Source organism: Cotesia glomerata, linkage group LG6 (genome assembly GCF_020080835.1).
Source record: "Cotesia glomerata isolate CgM1 linkage group LG6, MPM_Cglom_v2.3, whole genome shotgun sequence".
Taxonomy (NCBI): Eukaryota; Metazoa; Arthropoda; class Insecta; order Hymenoptera; family Braconidae; genus Cotesia; species Cotesia glomerata.
The window spans coordinates 18,047,251-18,065,351 of NC_058163.1; the positions used below are offsets into that span (position 1 = coordinate 18,047,251).

General features: G+C 32.9%; 1 protein-coding gene across 1 annotated transcript; it reads left to right on the forward strand.

Annotated features, from left to right (window-relative positions):
* Nucleotides 1-9,800: 9,800 nt before the first annotated feature.
* LOC123266839 lies at nt 9,801-17,688 on the forward strand. Its single transcript, XM_044731279.1, has 5 exons — nt 9,801-9,981; nt 15,746-16,021; nt 16,097-16,745; nt 16,831-17,363; nt 17,445-17,688. The coding sequence occupies exons 2-3, from the start codon at nt 15,758-15,760 to the stop codon at nt 16,631-16,633; spliced, it is 801 nt and encodes a 266-aa protein (XP_044587214.1). The 5' UTR covers nt 9,801-9,981; nt 15,746-15,757; the 3' UTR covers nt 16,634-16,745; nt 16,831-17,363; nt 17,445-17,688.
* Nucleotides 17,689-18,101: the final 413 nt, after the last annotated feature.

Here is an 18,101-nt window from a genome sequence, read left to right on the forward strand (position 1 = left end):
CAGTTTCGGCTTTTCCGAGAGAGAGACATTGTCTCTCGATCGAGGCAAGGTTGAGACAGCGCATCTCACAACTTGGACTCAAAATTGACAGATCCCGGAAACAGGTCTCCCGCATTCAGTGTGTGATTGAGTTTGAAACAACTCAAAGAGCATACACGCCCCGAATTCGACGTATTGCTGCTGAACTTCGGTGGCGTCATCACACACTGAATAAGAGTACTCTTCTTGTCATCAAGGAAGAGTCTCTCAATAAATTGCGGGCTTTAGTGACTGCCAAAAAGTCACTAGAGAAAAGGCTGAAGCGGTTGGTCGACAACTCGTTGTTTCGATCCAGCCCTTCACGGTTTCTGACACCAAAGACCGATGTTACCGGGAATTATCCAACACCTGAGCGGGTGGAAGCTTTTTGGACTGAGTTGTATGGAGATCAACCAAACGTGAACGCCAATACTCCAGCTCTGCACGACTTTAAAGCATTCTGTCGGGAACACCGTAGACAGAATGCTGATGAAGAGAGCCCTGCAGTCAGTGTGAATGAAGTTCGTTCAGCTCTAAATGGCAGCAAAAATTGGGCTGCCCCGGGACCAGATGGCATAAATGTCTTTTGGTGGAAGAAGTTTACTTCTACCCACCTCCATTTGGCCCGTATATTTACATCGTACATTAGAGCTGACGAACCGATTCCAGACTGGCTCGTGGAAGGGCGAACCGTACTGATACCAAAAAAAGGTGACTTGTCTGACCCAAAGAATTACAGGCCTATCACCTGCTTGAATGCGGTTTATAAAATTTTTACAAAAATTTTAAACAACCGTATTTTGCAGGAGATAGAACCTGTATGGCAACAGATATATGAACAGCGTGACAGCAAAAGAGGCCTGTCAGGTTGCAAAGAGAACTTGATAGTTGATCGATGTGTCACACAAGATGCGATCTACTATCAACGCAACCTGTCAATGGCCTGGATCGACTATCGCAAGGCATTTGACTCAACTTCTCATGAGTTGATTTTATATCTCCTCAAATGCCTGGGGGTCAATCCTGAAATAGTGGAATGCATTCGGCGTACAATGCAGCTCTGGCGAACGCGTTTTCACATTGGAAGTGGAAACGCATTGCACATAACCGGAGTTGTAGAGTACAAACGAGGGGTCTTCCAAGGTGATTCCTTGAGCCCTCTGCTGTTTTGCATCTCACTGCTGCCTATATCTGTTGCTCTCCGTAAAACTCGTGGGTACTCTGTGGGGCCTCCGGGTGATCGAAAATACTCGATTACCCATCTGCTTTATATGGATGACCTGAAGCTGTATAGTGCTGATGAAGATCATCTACAGGTGGCCCTTAACATCGTAGCAGAGTACACTCGGGATGCCGGAATGTCTTTTGGGTTGGACAAGTGTGCGGTCGTACATCTGGCGAGGGGTAAGTGCTCTGTTACGGGTGATGATGTCGAGTTGGTAGATGGGAGCGTTTTAAGACAATTAGACGCCGGAGAGTTATATAGATATCTAGGAATGGAAGAGCACCGCATGCATGCGGTCTCCGAAGTCCAAGCAACTCTCCGTAGCGAGTATGTTAGGAGACTCCGGAAAATTTGGTCCTCCGAACTTTCCGGCAAAAATAAAGTCTCCGCTACTAACACGCTCGCTGTCCCAGTCTTACTATACTCTATCGGTGTCTTAAAATGGGCCCGAAAGGATCTGCGAGATCTCGACATCAGAACCCGTAAGACTATCAACATGAACCGGAGCATGCACCCCAATTCATCAGTCGCCAGATTATACCTCTCCCGGTCAATCGGAGGGAGAGGTTTGCAGAGCTTGGAGCGGCTTCACGATCGTTTAGTCCTGGGTTTAACACACGAAGTTGTCAATTTCACTGCAGATGAGGATGACTTTCTTATGCAAATTGTTCATAAACATGAGAATGCGCATAAGGGGTCGTTCTTATATAAGGCAGCAATATATGCGGCAAGAACCCTTGGTCTTGGAGAAATAAACGCTCTTATGGAACTCCGAAAGGAGGAATTCAAGAGCGTCATCAGGAACGCCGAGGAAAAACTACTCCTAGGCAAACTGATGGACAAGTCTATGCACAGCGTGTTCTTCAAACACGTGCGTGATCATGGCTTGTCCACCCAGCTGACGTTTTCCTTCTTAAAGTCAGCTGGCCTGATGTCCGAGACTGAAGGGTTCATATTTGCTTGCCAAGATGGTGTCATTAACACTCTAGAGTACCGTAGCAAGGTGCTCCAGGTGCAGCTCCCGGACACGACCTGCAGGGCGTGTAAACAACATCCGGAGACGCTTATGCACATTTTGTCAGCATGTCCTGTGCTGGCGAGAAGTGCATACATCCAGCGTCACAATGCTGCCCTGAGAGTACTGTACTACTATCTTCGTCACCGCTACGGTATTGACGTGACACCGGTGCTGCCTTATCTGCCAGGAGATATTCCCCAGGTTGTTGAGAATGACAGTTGCAAAATTTATTGGAACATGCCGTTTGCAACAACTCGGCGGATAGATCACAACAAACCTGATATTGTGCTCTTCGACAAGGCTACTCGTGACATTTATGTCATTGAGTTCTCGGCCCCAGCTGAATACAACATCTCAGCCAAAGAAGAGCACAAAAGACAGATATATCAGGATCTCCTGTTTGAAATTGGCAAACTTTACCCAGGTTACCGTGTCAAGCTCGTCGTCCTGATTGTTGGCGTCCTCGGAGGGATGAAACAGTCTTTTGTATCCTCACTTGCCAGGGTTCCAGCTTGCTCATCAAAAGCTGAATTCTTGGCGGTCAGGATGCAGAAGGCTGTCATACTAGGTTCCCTCCGTCTACTTAGGAAAATGACTTTGGCCTGCTGTGATCACTAACCGCCTTGTTGTGCGGAGTGGTCCAGCAGTAATGGATGGAGCTCAGGCTGGGCCCTCGGAGAATCGGACTCCGGGGACAACCCCCCTGAGCATTTAATAACTTAATAACATAATAATAATAATAATAATAATAATAATAATAATAATAATAATAATAACCCAGATAGCAAAATGACGTACCAAGTCAGTCCGTATGAACTCAGATTTATGATTTGGACGTCAGATCTTACGTCTAGAAGACGTTTTTAAGACCTCCTGAAGAAGTCGAATGCGCCACCTAACGTAGACATTAGGACCTCATCAAAAAGAGCTCTTAAGGAGCTCTTTTTTTTTAACTCACAAAAATGAATAACTAATGAGCTCTCTTAACTGAACTCACAAGAAGAGTTCTTAATGAATTATTTTTTGGAGTTCTTAAAAAAGACGTTAAAAAGAATTCATACCTAAGAAGTCTCAAATATGATTTCATTTGGAATTCGTTTTCCAGATGTAAATTAGTAGGGTAAATGTATCGATTATTGATATTTTATATAAATTTTTGAATCTTCGAAATATAACTCCTTTTATTAAATCTCTCGAATATTTTAACTATTTTGTTAATAAAGCTATAAGTAAATTCACAATAATAACAAAATCTTACACGTATTAGAAATGTCAAACAATAACTACAGAAAATTCTCTTTTAAATAAAATATCCAAAACCGATACAGGTACTGGACAAATTTAAAGAATTTAAACGAATTTGTTCTAAATGAAACTCAAATTTATTTATTTATTTTAATAATTATAAAGCAATGAACGTAAATAAGTGATATTTATTTTAATAATTATATTTAGCGATGAACTTCAGTTATATTATTTTATAATATATCTAAAATGCTATCAAAAGTATGAAAAATAAAATAATTAATGACATTTTAAAATTAAGAAAAAAAAAAATTAAAAAATTATTGAGTGCTGTGTTTGTCACTAGATTTTTTGACTCGATCACTCGCATGTTGCAGCCAAGACATAATTGCTAGCTTGCAATCATCAAGGGAACATCGAGAGTTGGAAGCAGCCACCGTTTCTAGAATTAATAAATAATCGTATATAGATAGATCAATACAAAATTTTTTTTTACGTTTTATAATGACTGCATGATCGGAATCAATTTTAGTATTATCACTAATAATAACAGCTGTTATATTTTGTCTTGGCGGAACCGAAAATGAGGAAACTTGTTGAAGTGGTACATCGTAAGCTACTTGTTTCAGACGCCTATTTTTTTGGCTTTTCGATAATTCCTTAAAAGGCTTTCTTGGCATCATTGGTTTCTATTAATAAATAAACAATATCATTAATATCATAGATGAAAATTAAATTAGCCGACATCTGGAAATTTTTATAATTTATTCTATTGAAAAACTGTCTTTAAAAAATTAAAAGAAAAAATTTCACATGTAGAACATTTTAAAAACTATACGTGCAATTTTATAACACTGAAGTTAACAGACACATTAGAAATTTTTTTAGAATTTTTTAACAATTTAATTATTATGAAAAAAATTTAATAAAAACATTCCACTTGTTAAATTAAAGAAAATTATTAGTGAAAATTTTTAGAAGCACTTTTAGCGTTGTAATGGATGTGTCATAAAAATTTAAAAAATTGACAGCTGTCAGCAAACTTCCGCATCGTGCAATTTTTTTTAGTTATAATTTAATTAATAAAAAAAGGGACAAAATTGTTGATCGTCGCCCGGGAAAAAATGATCAGATCTGATCAGATATGAACAGGCATGAGTCTTCAGGTCTGATCAGATATGAAAAATGACCGGGTCTGATCAGACCTGGCCAGGCATGTTCATGTCTGATCAGACCTGTTCATGTCTGACTCGATCAGGTCCATAAAAAAAAAAAAAAATTGGTGCCGACGGGGATTCGAACCATGTACGTTGCGCTCTTCAGACTGATACTTTACCTGTTGACCCAATGACTCATCTTATCTCTGACGTACCTTTCAAACTACTTTAAGTAATTTAAATTTTATACATGACTTATCCTTATAGTTAACGGAGTTCTATACTTAATTTATTAATTATTAATAATTAATTATACACAGTAAAAAATTTCGCGTCATTGCGTCAAAAAATTTCGTGATAAAAATTTTTATGTTAAATATTTAACACTTTTTTGTGTTAATTTAACAAAATAAATGTTAAATTTACACATAAAAGTGTTAAATATTTAACACAAAAATTTTTGACACAAAATTTTTTGACACAATCACGCAAAATTTTTTACTGTGTATATTAGAGTGATTTATTTGGGACGGCAATGTATTTTTTTCGATCCATTAACATATGGTTCTCTGTAAAGTAAAAAAAAAAATTTCTTCAAGGTTTATTCCGCAATTATAATTTTATTGTTTTCTTTTAAAATTGAAGTTTCTTTTAATTAAAACGTATAGGAAATGAAAAATTATTTGTGTGTTCTACAATTTAGCAGCTTTTGACACTACTGCAATGGACCAAGGTGGTAGCTTAAAATAATAACAGACACCTTGAAAGGACTTATCGCCTATCGATATCAACTGATATATTTTGGTATTTTCACGCTATCAAACTCAAAATTTTAATAAATAATCTTATTTTTCGCGTATTCAATTGAACACAGTAAAAAATTTTATGTCACTGCGTCAAAATTCATAGTTAAAAATCATCGTTTTGGCATGGAAAATTAAAAAGTTTATGCTTAGAATAGGATAGAAACTGATACGTCATACGGAACAAATTAATTTTAAAAATAGAACTGCAGTCTATAGTTCGATAAAATTTTTCTTCCAGACTTAAAATATCATTTAAGAGGGCAAATCATGCATGAACAGTTCTTGTCAGCTGATATATGGAGTTTTAATCCTTATCTATTTTAGGCTAGATCAGACATGATTAGACATGGACAGGTCTGATCAGGTCTGAGCGTATTTAATGCTTCAGACATGAACAGACATGAGCAGGCATGAACAGGCTTGATCAGGTCTGATCAGGTCTGAGCGTATTTAACACTCCAGACATGAACAGGCATGGACAGGTCTGATCAGGTCTGAGCATATTTAACGGTTCAGACATGAACAGGCATGGACAGGTCTGATCAGATCTGATCAGGTCTGAGCGTATTAAATGCTTCAGACATGAACAGGCATGAACAGACATAAGCAGGCATGATCAGGTCTGAGCGTATTTAACACTTCAGACATGAACAGGCATGGACAGGTCTGATCAGGTCTGAGCATATTTAACGGTTCAGACATGAACAGGCACGGACAGGTCTGATCAGGCCTGATCATACATGAACAGGCCTGATTAGGTCGGATTTCAGGCCTGATCAGATATGAACAGGTCTGATCAGTCCTGATCATTTTTTCCCGGGCGGCTAATTTTTGTAACATATATCATAGACGTGTTAAAATTAATAAAATATATATATTCACGATACCAGTGTATATTATAAAATCATGTTTACTTACTCTTACATCCAGTTAGAAAACAATGTATAACTACCAAATAAATCATAATTGATTTAGGTAACCAAGTTTAACACGATTACTTTTTTTAGTACAGATAAAAACTTAATTATATTATTATTTATTGATCATAAATATTTAAGATATTTATTATTACCGAACCAAAAGGTTGGAATTTACAAATAAAAAATATAAATATTATATATAGACATAAAAACTTTTGCGCATGCGCCAAACAACGCATGAAAATGAATTCATTGAGAACCCATAAATATGAGGTCTTATTTATAATGTCTATAAATGCTCATAAGGTGCAATTCAAAAAGAGGTCCGAAAAAGGTATTTATTCGGATGTCAATAAATTGACTTCCCATTTATAAGTTCATGATAAGCTCCGAATTCCAAGTTCTTAAAAATGAACTATTTAAGAGTTCATATTAAGACTTCTATGGGAAGTTTTTTATAAGACTCCATATAGAAATCTTTCTGATTTGGATGCTGACTGGGAAATATCGTTGCTATTATATTTATCAATTTATTATTAACATTATAATTATTTCCATTTTTTAACTATTATTATTATTATTATTACTTCATTTATTCTGTAGTATGTGTACGACTTCGTACATGTGCCATTCTACAAGCGTGTATTACGTATAAAATTTGAATTTCCCGGGCTTTGTAACACTCCGTATGCTCCGGTGCTGTTTGTGTACGGAGTCGTATCGTTTGCTTGCTGTACTTTAGCCACATCGTTAGTTTATTATATAGAATTATATACAACAATACTTTCTCGCAGTGATCTCAAAGTAAATAAATAAAAGGATAACTGCAAGCAATTTACCTTAGTTCATTAACACGTGTGTGAGCACTTTTAAGATTGGAGTTTACTAACTTAAATCTCGTGTTGGCTGCATTTTTTACCGCAAACTATCCCCTTGAAGCTACAGTTTATATAGATATAATTCCAGTGCGCCCTGGCGGCCGTAAATGTAAGCTGTCAATACTTTTTTTAACTGTAGTTGCGTATCTATAGCAGGATTACTACACATTTTTATTTTATCTAGTCTGTGGCGCTGACTTTTCTCCATCAAAAAAAAGTCAGGATCGAAAAATGTGAGCGCGCTATAGTATGTGCTGATAAAATTTAATAATTTCAAGTAAATAAATTGTTATAAGTGAATATAAATTAATTAATACGGTAAAATTAATTATGACCCACTGTTATAATATACAAATTAGTGAAAAAAAGTACCATATAATTAAATAAAATTATACAACCTCAAAAAACCGTTCTGCTTACTGTAAACACATTCGGTAGTCTGGCGCTCCGTTTGCAACGGGATTTTTGAACGGAACTTGGCGCCAGATTCTACCGAATCTGTAGATTTTTAGCTTATAATAATTTTAGTCCTATTCATCAGTTTTCAGAAGTTATGAGAATGTATAACGATTTTATGATATTGAGTTCATAATTTATAAAATCTCATCATTTTATTTCGATTTCAAACAATTTAAAGATCTTGTGAGCTCTTTGTCTAAATGCAAAAAATGTTTTTAACTTCTTTTTTCTCAAAAAATTTGTAGTATATAATTTGAGAGCATCGTAAAACATAATTTCTGACTACAAAAAATAGTAGCATTCAAAAGATTTTTTTTAATTTACAAAAATTATAAATATATATCAATTTCCCATAACTAAACCTGAAATAAAAAAAAGTATAACAATTGTTTTAACCATTCAACTACTTTACATAACTTTCTTATTCTTTTTGTACGAGATATTTAGACTTATAGTAATAATTTCAGAAATTTTTTAATATTTTCTCACATTCGAATTTTGGAAAGCTATGAGATTCTATCGTACTTCATTTCAATTTAATAATTTATGAGATCCTATGGTATCCTTTGTTCCTCTCAAATTATTTAGTATTGGGATTTCTATTTGTTTTTTGTTAAATACTCAGAATTTTATCATTTATTTACTATCATTTTTACATTTCAATGTTTAAAATTACTTCAACTAAAAAAAAAAAAATGCAACTCTGAACATGAACTTCTGGACTTATTTTTAATTTTAAATATTTTTTTTCCCCTCCGGGCGTAAAGCGTCAACTTTAGCCCCGCTACGCTAAACGAAGTTGCCACTTTACGCCTCCGTCGAGGAAAAAAATAGTATACACTCCTCGGTAAGCAAATAAGAAAGCCTCAGATCACATGTTTGTTGACCTCGGCTTCGCCTCAGCCAATAATTACATGTGATCTGAGACATTTCTTACTTTACTTCCCTAGGGGTGTAATGTACTATTTTTCTGTTTTCCATCTGTCAGAAGAATTAATCGAACATTACTAAAGATGAATTAATGTAACAAAATATATACTAAATTGCAATCTTATATGTTTGTCAATCCGAATTTATGTAAATTAACTATAAACTTTTCATTTCCATTTTGTCTTTTACTCAATAGTATATTGTGTGACTAGGGATGAAACAAAACGATTTCAGACCAGTGAAGTTGCCTGCCTGAGCGAAGCGAGGACTGGCATCACTCGGTCTGAAATCGTGTCTCATCCCGCGTCACACATTATATTTTTCATATAAGTTGCATTAAAAATGCTAGTTTCAATGTCTGGAGCCAACCAGAACTAGATAGTTTCAGACGAACAGCGAAAATACCATTTTATTATGAAACTTATAATAAAATAGAAAGTAATAGTTTATTTTTTACCAAACATTATTCGTAAATTGACAAGTTTTCTTTTATCATTCTTATTTATGCTTAATAACAGAATTATAATATGTCAGTACAGTTAACGGTTAGAATGACAATTATAAAGGTATAAAATAAACAAACAATTGATAGGATTGAAAATAAAGCTGCAACTTCACCTCGCGGACAGAAAATCGTCATTTTTTGCCCTCCGGGCGGAAAGTGGCAACTTTCGTCCCGCTGCGCTAAACTAAGTTGCCGCTTTCCGCCTTCGTCGGACAAAAAAATAGTATACACTCCTCGGGAAGTAAATAAGAAAGCCTCAGATCACATGTTTGTTGACCTCGGCTTCGCCTCGGCCAACAATTACATGTGATCTGAGACATTTCTTACTTTACTCCCCTAGGTGTGTAATATACTATTTCTGTCCGCCGGGAAGAAATAATTGATACCTGCCCGGCACAGTCGCATTGGTCTGAAATTGTCTAGTTTCGGTTGGCTCAACAGGCATTGAAACTCACATTTTCAATGCAGGTTATATGAAAAATAATTTCAGTATTCTTTCAAGAACTAATTTTAATTTAGAGTTTCACATTTTTTGTCATACAAAAACATTTAAAAAATCATTTAAAAAAAGTATTTTGTTTTTATATTTACTTAAATGAATTGATTTTTGAATTAATTTTTTGTTTTTTTTTACAGAAACTGAAGAGGAGTTGCTCAAACTTATAGAGTCAAATCGAGCTAGGTTTCCACCTGCAAATATATGTGTAACTGCTTCTGAGGACGATACCTAAGTCAATAAAGTAACTAAATCTTCAGACCACCAGAAGACCAATACCCAAGCTTTACTCGACAAGAAGTTAGCATTAAATTAAAGGATAAGGTAATAATATTAATATAATAATAAATCGCAATATTTATTGGATCTCTAGAATTTACTTCTTATCAAATCAGTATTTTAATTTATATTTTAAGTTAAAATTTTTTCTTTCCTGATATTTAAATCAATATTTATTATAATCCATTTCTATTTAATCAATTTTATTATTTATGCAAAACGTAATTTGTGTAAAAGCGATTTTTTTTTATTTTAGTTGAACATGTATATAATTGACATGACTTTAGGTGTTGAAACAAATATTAATTGAACTTAGACTTGGTCTAGAAAATTTTTACAATAACATTAACTCTTATCGTATACGTAGCCAAAGTTATAATAATTTACTTCTGAAAATTCGTTTTATTTTCAAAAATTTATACGTAACCTTAAGATTAATAGACGGTAACGGTATTAATGTCAATAGTCTACTCATTGATATACGATACACACACAAACCTCTAAAAGAAAATGATTAGTACAAAGGTCTATAATAATCAAACATTATTGCAGACTTCTCAAATGCGCAAGCGAGCTTACAACCGGTTAATAAATCCTTCTTGTAGCGAGTTATTAGTTACGCACGGTTCGAAGGTGGAAAAAAAAATAAATACCCCTGTTGATCTAAACATTGGTTCGTCATTATGAAAATAAATCTAAAAATCAAATACTAACTTATTTTACAGTTGATTTTAATTTTCACTTCATAATATTTCAGATTTTGATGTAAATCCATTTGAAAATAGCAATTTGATTCCTGAATCATTTTGTAAACCTGATTTCGAGAACGCGGAAAAAATACCCTCAGATAATTTATCCGTGGCAGATGAAGAGACACTTAGCAATGACATAAATAATATCACAAGTATTCTGAATGAAAGTAGCTCAAGTAGCCAAAATAGTAGTGAAGAAGTTCTCACCGAATATTCTACAGATACTACTATGTATTCTGATTCCGATGACAGCTGGTCTCCCGAGAAAAAATGTTTCTATATAATTATATATAATCGTACATGATTATATATGGAATTGTATATGAGGTTATATATAATCATATATAATTATGAATGACTATATATGGAGCAATATACAACCATGCATGATTATATATAGTTCCATATACAATTATATATAAGTATATATAATTAAATATGCTTATATATAATTAACAGACATAAAAATTTTTTCTTTGAAAAAAAATTTTTTTTGGTAATCACAAAAAGTGTAAAATGATGTTTATAATTACGTTTAAATAATTCTGAAGTACAAAATTTGTCACATTTCCTATGAGATGTTTTGGTCTGCTCTGCTACTACCTAATAGTAAAATCATTATTTATTTTATTATTTAAATAAGTGTTATATTATAATGAAATTCGGTAAAATAAATAAATTATGAATAATGACTATCCAAATATATATTAAAATCAATTTTTATATTCCATTTATGTTAAACTCATATGATACATTATGTAGATCATAGAATCATTATCATCTAAGACAGCAGCACAACAGACAGACACCAAAACGCACGGAGATTACCAAAGTTAAGCAGCATTGAGCAGGGTTAATAGTTGGATGGGTGACCACTGGTGATATAGCTATAAAATTATATCTAGATATTTTTTTTTGCATTTTAATTGGTTACACAGAATTGCGTAGGACCATATTAAATAGTCTATCCATAAAATTAACCCAATAATTAATTAGATGTAATAAATATATAATTAAATATTATTATATATAATTATATATAGTTATATATAATTAGATATGATCATATTTGGCCATTTTTCATATATAATCATGTATAACCAATTTATATATAAATATATATAATTATATATAAATATTTTTTCTCGGGCTGACACTGATAGTAACTACCAAATGCAGGATGGTATTGTTGATGACACCACACAAAGTTTTAATACTGATTCCTTGCAAGGAAACCGCGAAATGTTAGCAGCTTCTCAGCTTAAAGCTTCAGATGTCCTATTAATGATTGAAAGTTTTTCTACTTCAAAAAATTTAACGCGAACCGACCACGAAGACTTAATAAACTTAATTAAAGTGCTTGCAGAACCGGAATTTGAAAATTGTAATTCAAGTCAATACAAAATCTCCCAAATTTATGATACTCCCTCGGATTTAATAATTTTACATTTCTTTTGCGAAAAATGTAATTTAATTCTAACAAGAAAAGATTTAAGCAAAAGTTAGAAAAAAGAAACCTTTAAGTGTTCTATCTGTAAATAAAAATATGTTCTTTCATCGCTCGGTAACAATTATTTCATGACTATTGATATCAAGTATCAATTGCAACAGCTGTTATCAGAACCGAAGATAAATGCCAATCTTTTTCGTTACATTGAAATTATAAAAACTAATATATCCGATGCTGATGTTATTTTCGATGTCCACGGTTCTCTTCTTTATAAACAATTAATGCGCCATATCCCGGGAGTTTTAACGCTAAATTGTAATGTAGATGGAACACCAATTTGTAATAGTTCAACAGCTAGTTTTTGGCCTCAACAATTAATAATTAACGAGCTTTCACCAGAATTACGATTCAAATATACTATTATTGGTGGTATTTTTGTTACTCATAAAGAACCGAAACCGAACCTAATGAATTTATATAGTACGGAGTTATGCAATCAAATAGTTTGTTTAATGACGGAAGGGATAAATATTTAAAATATAAGTATAAATCAAACTGTAAATTTAAAGTTCACATTGTTTGCATTTTGTGTAGACTCTGTTGCACGTCCAGTTTGCCAAAATCGTGTTCAATTCAATGCGTATTGGGGATGTAGTTGGTGTTACGCACCTGGAACATATTTCACAAACTCTATGCCTTATTCTTTGATTGAAAACGATCCAGATTTGCGCACGAATTCGCGATACAAAGAAGACGTAAAAAATGCTGTCAGGTTGAATAAAAATTATGTTCCCAGCAGAAAAAAAACTTATAAAAGTACTAATTATGTTGCAAAAAAAATAAAAACATGTAATGGAGTGAAAAGCTCGACTCCATTTATAAAATTATTACCATTATTTGATATTGTTTGGGGATATCCTATCGATTATATGCACGGTTGCTTACTCGGTGTTGTTCGTCAATTATGGGCTTTATGGACTACAGCAGGGACTGATTTTTACTTAACAAAGGATCATCGTGATGAAATTCAAAAACGTTTAGATAATATAAAGCCACTTCACGAAATTCATCGACTTCCAGGATTGATAAAAAATTTTAGTAAATGGAAGGCTTCTCAACTGAAATCTTGGCTGTTGTATTAGAGCCCAATCTGTTTAAATGGCATTTTAAACAAAGAATGTTTTGACTCTTATTTACTGCTTGTGCGCAGCATTCATACTTTTCTAAAACGTACAATAACGGAAAGTAAGATTTTACGATCAGAATATGATCTGTTAAAATTCGTTGGAGAGTTCCAGTCAATTTATGGTCTCGGAGCAATGACATTTAACATCCACTCACTTCTTCATTTGGGCGAATCAGTGAGAAGAAGTGGGCCATTATGGGGAACATCCGCATTTCCTTTTGAAAATGGGATCTTTTATGATAAATTGAATGTCAACGGACCAAAAGGTGTCAGTTTCAAATGGTCTGCAAACGGTTGAAAAAAATTCGACTGCGTTCCAAAAGATCAACGCTTCAACAACTTCTAATGAATGTGCGAATTACTGTCACAAACTATTTGAGCCTTGTAACGTCCACGTTTTCAAAAATTATAATAAATAAAAAAATTTATTTGTCCCCGGCTCGAAATTTGCTCGCCGGAGTCCAGGGTCATAAACGGGGATTACATTATCAATAACAAAATAATAAGCAAAACACTTTATTTTAAATAAATCAAAGAAAAAAAGAAAAACCTCTTTATTGGCCTGATCATGTTAATAAACGATATAAACAATATAAACAAATTAAACAATATAAACAATATATTAGAACACTCTTCTCACACATACTCTCACTCGCCGTGAGCGTCAAAATCGCGAACTAAACTTCAAAAGCTGGTTCCCCGCTTCCCCAGGAGACTAGCCGTCACCCCTGGGCCTAAATCTCTACCCCGAGAGCGAATGGAGAGTGTCCTCTTCGCCCCCACCTACACGGCTTATGATCACCTACCGTACCTCAACTGAAGGCTTCGGCACGGGGAGAAGCACTTTCATCCGGTCGGTTCATGATACTTACCTGGGCCTTGGTCAGACTCCAGGTAGAGTATCATCCTCTGGAATTACTTGGTGAAGAGTATTCGCCCGAGTAATTCTCCCGAGAAAGAACTGCTTGCTTTATCGAGCCAAATTTTGGCGTTTATCATTTTTTGCCTAACTCTCTTGTAACGAAAAGGAAGAGTCGTTTTAGACACCTGTCCGGTGTTCTCGAACTAGCATTCAAAAATAATTATTTATTATTTTAATCGCAATTTCCTTCATTTTCTATCCATTCGTCTCGCCAAATTCTAAGTTTTTATTTTTGAAACTCAAATCTTTATTATTTTAATCGCAATTTTCTTCATTCTCTATCCATTCGTTTCGTCAAATTCACAATTCTTTATTATTTTAATCGCAATTTCCTTCATTATATATCCATTCGTTGATTTTTCCATACTAAATTGTCCTCGGGACTTATAAAATTTTCGCTTACCTAATTTATTTCTTACAAAATAATAATCGTCATTTCTTTCATTTTATATCCATTCATCACTTTCCCATACTAAATCTTGTTCGGAACTTAGAATAATTTTCCCAGTCTTTTAATTTCTTTTACAATTAATTCGCTCGGCTTCGTAATAATTTCTCACACGCTTATTTTCTTAATTTAATCATACCTTCGGTAACAATAATATAAAATTATTAACTAAATAAATACAATAATTAAATAATAATCGCCGCACTAATAACAATAATTGTTTCTATTAATTTTTAAGCAATTAACAACGAATAAACTAAAATACTCAATTACAAAAAGTAAAATTTGGGTCATAGCCTGAAGAAAATCTAAGAACTTGTGTTGAACTTCCTAATAATATTGGACTTATTGGAGAAAAACTGAAGACGTCACAAGTTGAGGAAGCTATGAAAAACTACTTACAAAACCAGAACATTGAAATTCATATTTTTTCTAAGTGCATTTATTAACAAAAAATTTTCCATTCCACTTCATATGCTCGTGCAAATAAGACAAACGATACATTTGTTTTTTTGCAATCAAGACAAATTATTAATATCTATCATTTCATTCAAGTTGGTCAAAATTGTTATATTTATGGCCGAAATCATAAATATGGTCCAAGTTCATTTTCAATCATTGTAAATTTAGATCACATATTTGAACTTAATAATGATAATACAGTAGAAATTTTTATAAGTGACATTAATAGTATTCAGGAAAAAATTATATACGTGTACGATGATGATAAGTTTTACGCTTGTTTTTTTCCAAATCTTGTGGAAATTCAATGATTGAAAGAACATTGTTCCTTTGTGTTAACAAAACTTTGTACTGAACTTAATTTTTAATGATAATTATATTAATATTCTGAAAAGCTTCAAAACTTTTCTTTGCTTCATTTTTATTATTTTTAAGCTAATATATTTAGAACGTATAATAACGGTGTATTAATTAATTTAAAAAAAACTTAATAATGATTAGCAATATTAATTTATATTAAAGTATGTGTTACAATTAAAATGTTAAATATTTTTTCGTTAAAACTTCTTCTTGATCATTGGTTTATTAGGCACGCTTTGAAATGGAAGGCAGGACCAGTCAAAGTACCACAAATGACAAAACTGAAGAGTTAAATGATACTTCAAAAGATGATCCACTCATGCACTGCCTCAGTGATCCGACACCGGAAGTATTAATAAGCGCTGGGAATAATGCAAGTATGATTAACTGTCATAAATCCACACTTTCTCAATTGAATATTGCCTCTCACGGATCTTTAAATGTTAGTAATGATAATTCTACAGTTTTTGACTCTCTAACGGCTCCAAAAAAGTCGTCAAGCAACGTAAGCACACATTTTGTAAGATAAATTATTATTCATTTTTTATAGTTTAATTTATAATTATTTTTTTTATTACAGCGTAAACGAAAAAACAGTGATTCTAAAGAGAACAAAAAAAAAGACAAAAAAGCTAAAATTGTAAAAAAGAAGAAGAAGAAAAACAATGACGATGAATCAATAGACAATGAAGAAAGATTTACAGAAATCGCAGGTATTTCAAAAGAAAGGGAAAGAATGAAAAAAGGTTCTGATTTTTCATCTGATCCAATTACAAAAAGACTAACAGATATAAAAAATATAATGAATAAAAGTTTTGCTGACATTAAAAAAACATTAGCTCAGATAGAGAGTAAATACAGTTCTGAACTTAAGGAATTAAGAGGCTTGGTTCAAATTTTGATAGATAATTGGAATGAATTTAAAAGTATGCCATCTACTTCATCGTCTCGAGTTTTAGAAGAAAAGACTGGTTTTCCCGAATCTGGGTTTGTTCGACGAAGCGATAATTCTATACATCTAGGAGAAGGTATTTACATCTCTAAGAAAATGTATGATTCAATTGCGTCCGATGCTACTTCCAATGCTGTTTTTGTGAAAAAAATTACAATGACCTAGTATACTCCTGAAGAAATAATAACTTATAGTGTTAAAGGTGAAAAATCTAATAAAATTAAAATGACGTCCCGCAAACCTGGACTTGATCCAACGATCAGATTAGCCGTGAAAGGTATGAAATTATTAATGGAATTCATATTTTTTATATTCTATTATTGAATTTAATTACAAATTTATAATTAAATATTTAATTTTAGGAATTTTCCGATATTATTTAAGTGCCAGTTATTGGTAACTGGGAGTTGCGGTCCCGCCAACTGGTGGCTATATCTTGAACTAGCGAAAACGGGTCAGTTGATTAATGACATATGTAAATTGTATGTAAACAAATCCGTTTTTAAAGTCTTATTAATTATTAACTTAATGAAAGAACATTGAGTTAAGTTAAAAATAAAATTTAAGTTAAAAATAAATTTAAAAAAAATGTTCTTATCAATGTGTGAAGTGTTAGATCATTTGGACTCTACAACGAAAAGCCGAAACTTTATTGAAGGCGAGCAAGTCGTTAATTCTAATCATTTAATCTACACGGGAATTTTGAATGAAAATAATGAGCAATACGAATTATTATCTTATTGTATTCAATCATCTAATACCCGAGGAGATCCTCACGAAATAACTATACAGTTATCAATAAAACTGGTAAGGTTATTTCCTCAGTATGCAGCTGTACAGCTGGGTTAAGTGAAAGATGTAAACATAGTGCTGGTGTTTTGATATTTTGTTCACGGTAGGTTTTAATTATTGAAAATATTTCTTTATGTTTAATTTTTACTGCTAAGCTCAATAAATTATATTTTCTTTATTTTAGTAACGATTTGACTGGCTTCAAAATCGTTTCATCAACAGATAGAAAATGTCTTTGGAGTGCACCTCGCAACGCTTGTTTGGAACAATATCATCCGAAGCCTTTGAGTGAACACAGCTGTTTTGATATAAAAAAAAATCATGAGGAACTAAGTGATGATGTCAAGAAGTCGATCAGAGAAAAACTTTTTTCGAAGAATTTGAAATCAGCTTTATCAGTGCATGCGTACAAGCGTGAATGATTTATTTATGATTGATTCTTTTTTTTTAATGAAAATTTTGTTGAAGTAAATTTTCATATAAACAGTTTTCCAATTCACTGTTTATATGAAAAATTTTTGTTTTTAATTTAATTAATTCTGTACATATTCACCAATTAATTTCAATTTTATTTCTATTTTTATGGAATAATTTAATCAATTTTAATCATGATTTATACGTAACATTTACTTCATCAAAATTTCCGATTCTTTAATCATGTTGTTATGTTTACTTTCTATTCTACACAATATTTTGAATGTATTTTTCATAGAACTGGAAGACATGCTCCACTACAATCTCCTGTTGAAACTGTCTCTCCTGAGAACTTACGACATCCAAAGTTTGATTTCACACTCATCCTCGTCATCAATCCTACATAATCTTTCTGAACAACCCTTTC

Coding starts and splice junctions, on each gene's coding strand:
- LOC123266839 (XM_044731279.1), top strand. CDS start 15,758: ATGGAAGGCAGGACCAGTCAAAGTACCACAAATGACAAAACTGAAGAG. Junction 16,022..16,096: donor CAAAAAAGTCGTCAAGCAAC/GTAAGCACACAT, acceptor TTTTTATTACAG/CGTAAACGAAAAAACAGTGA.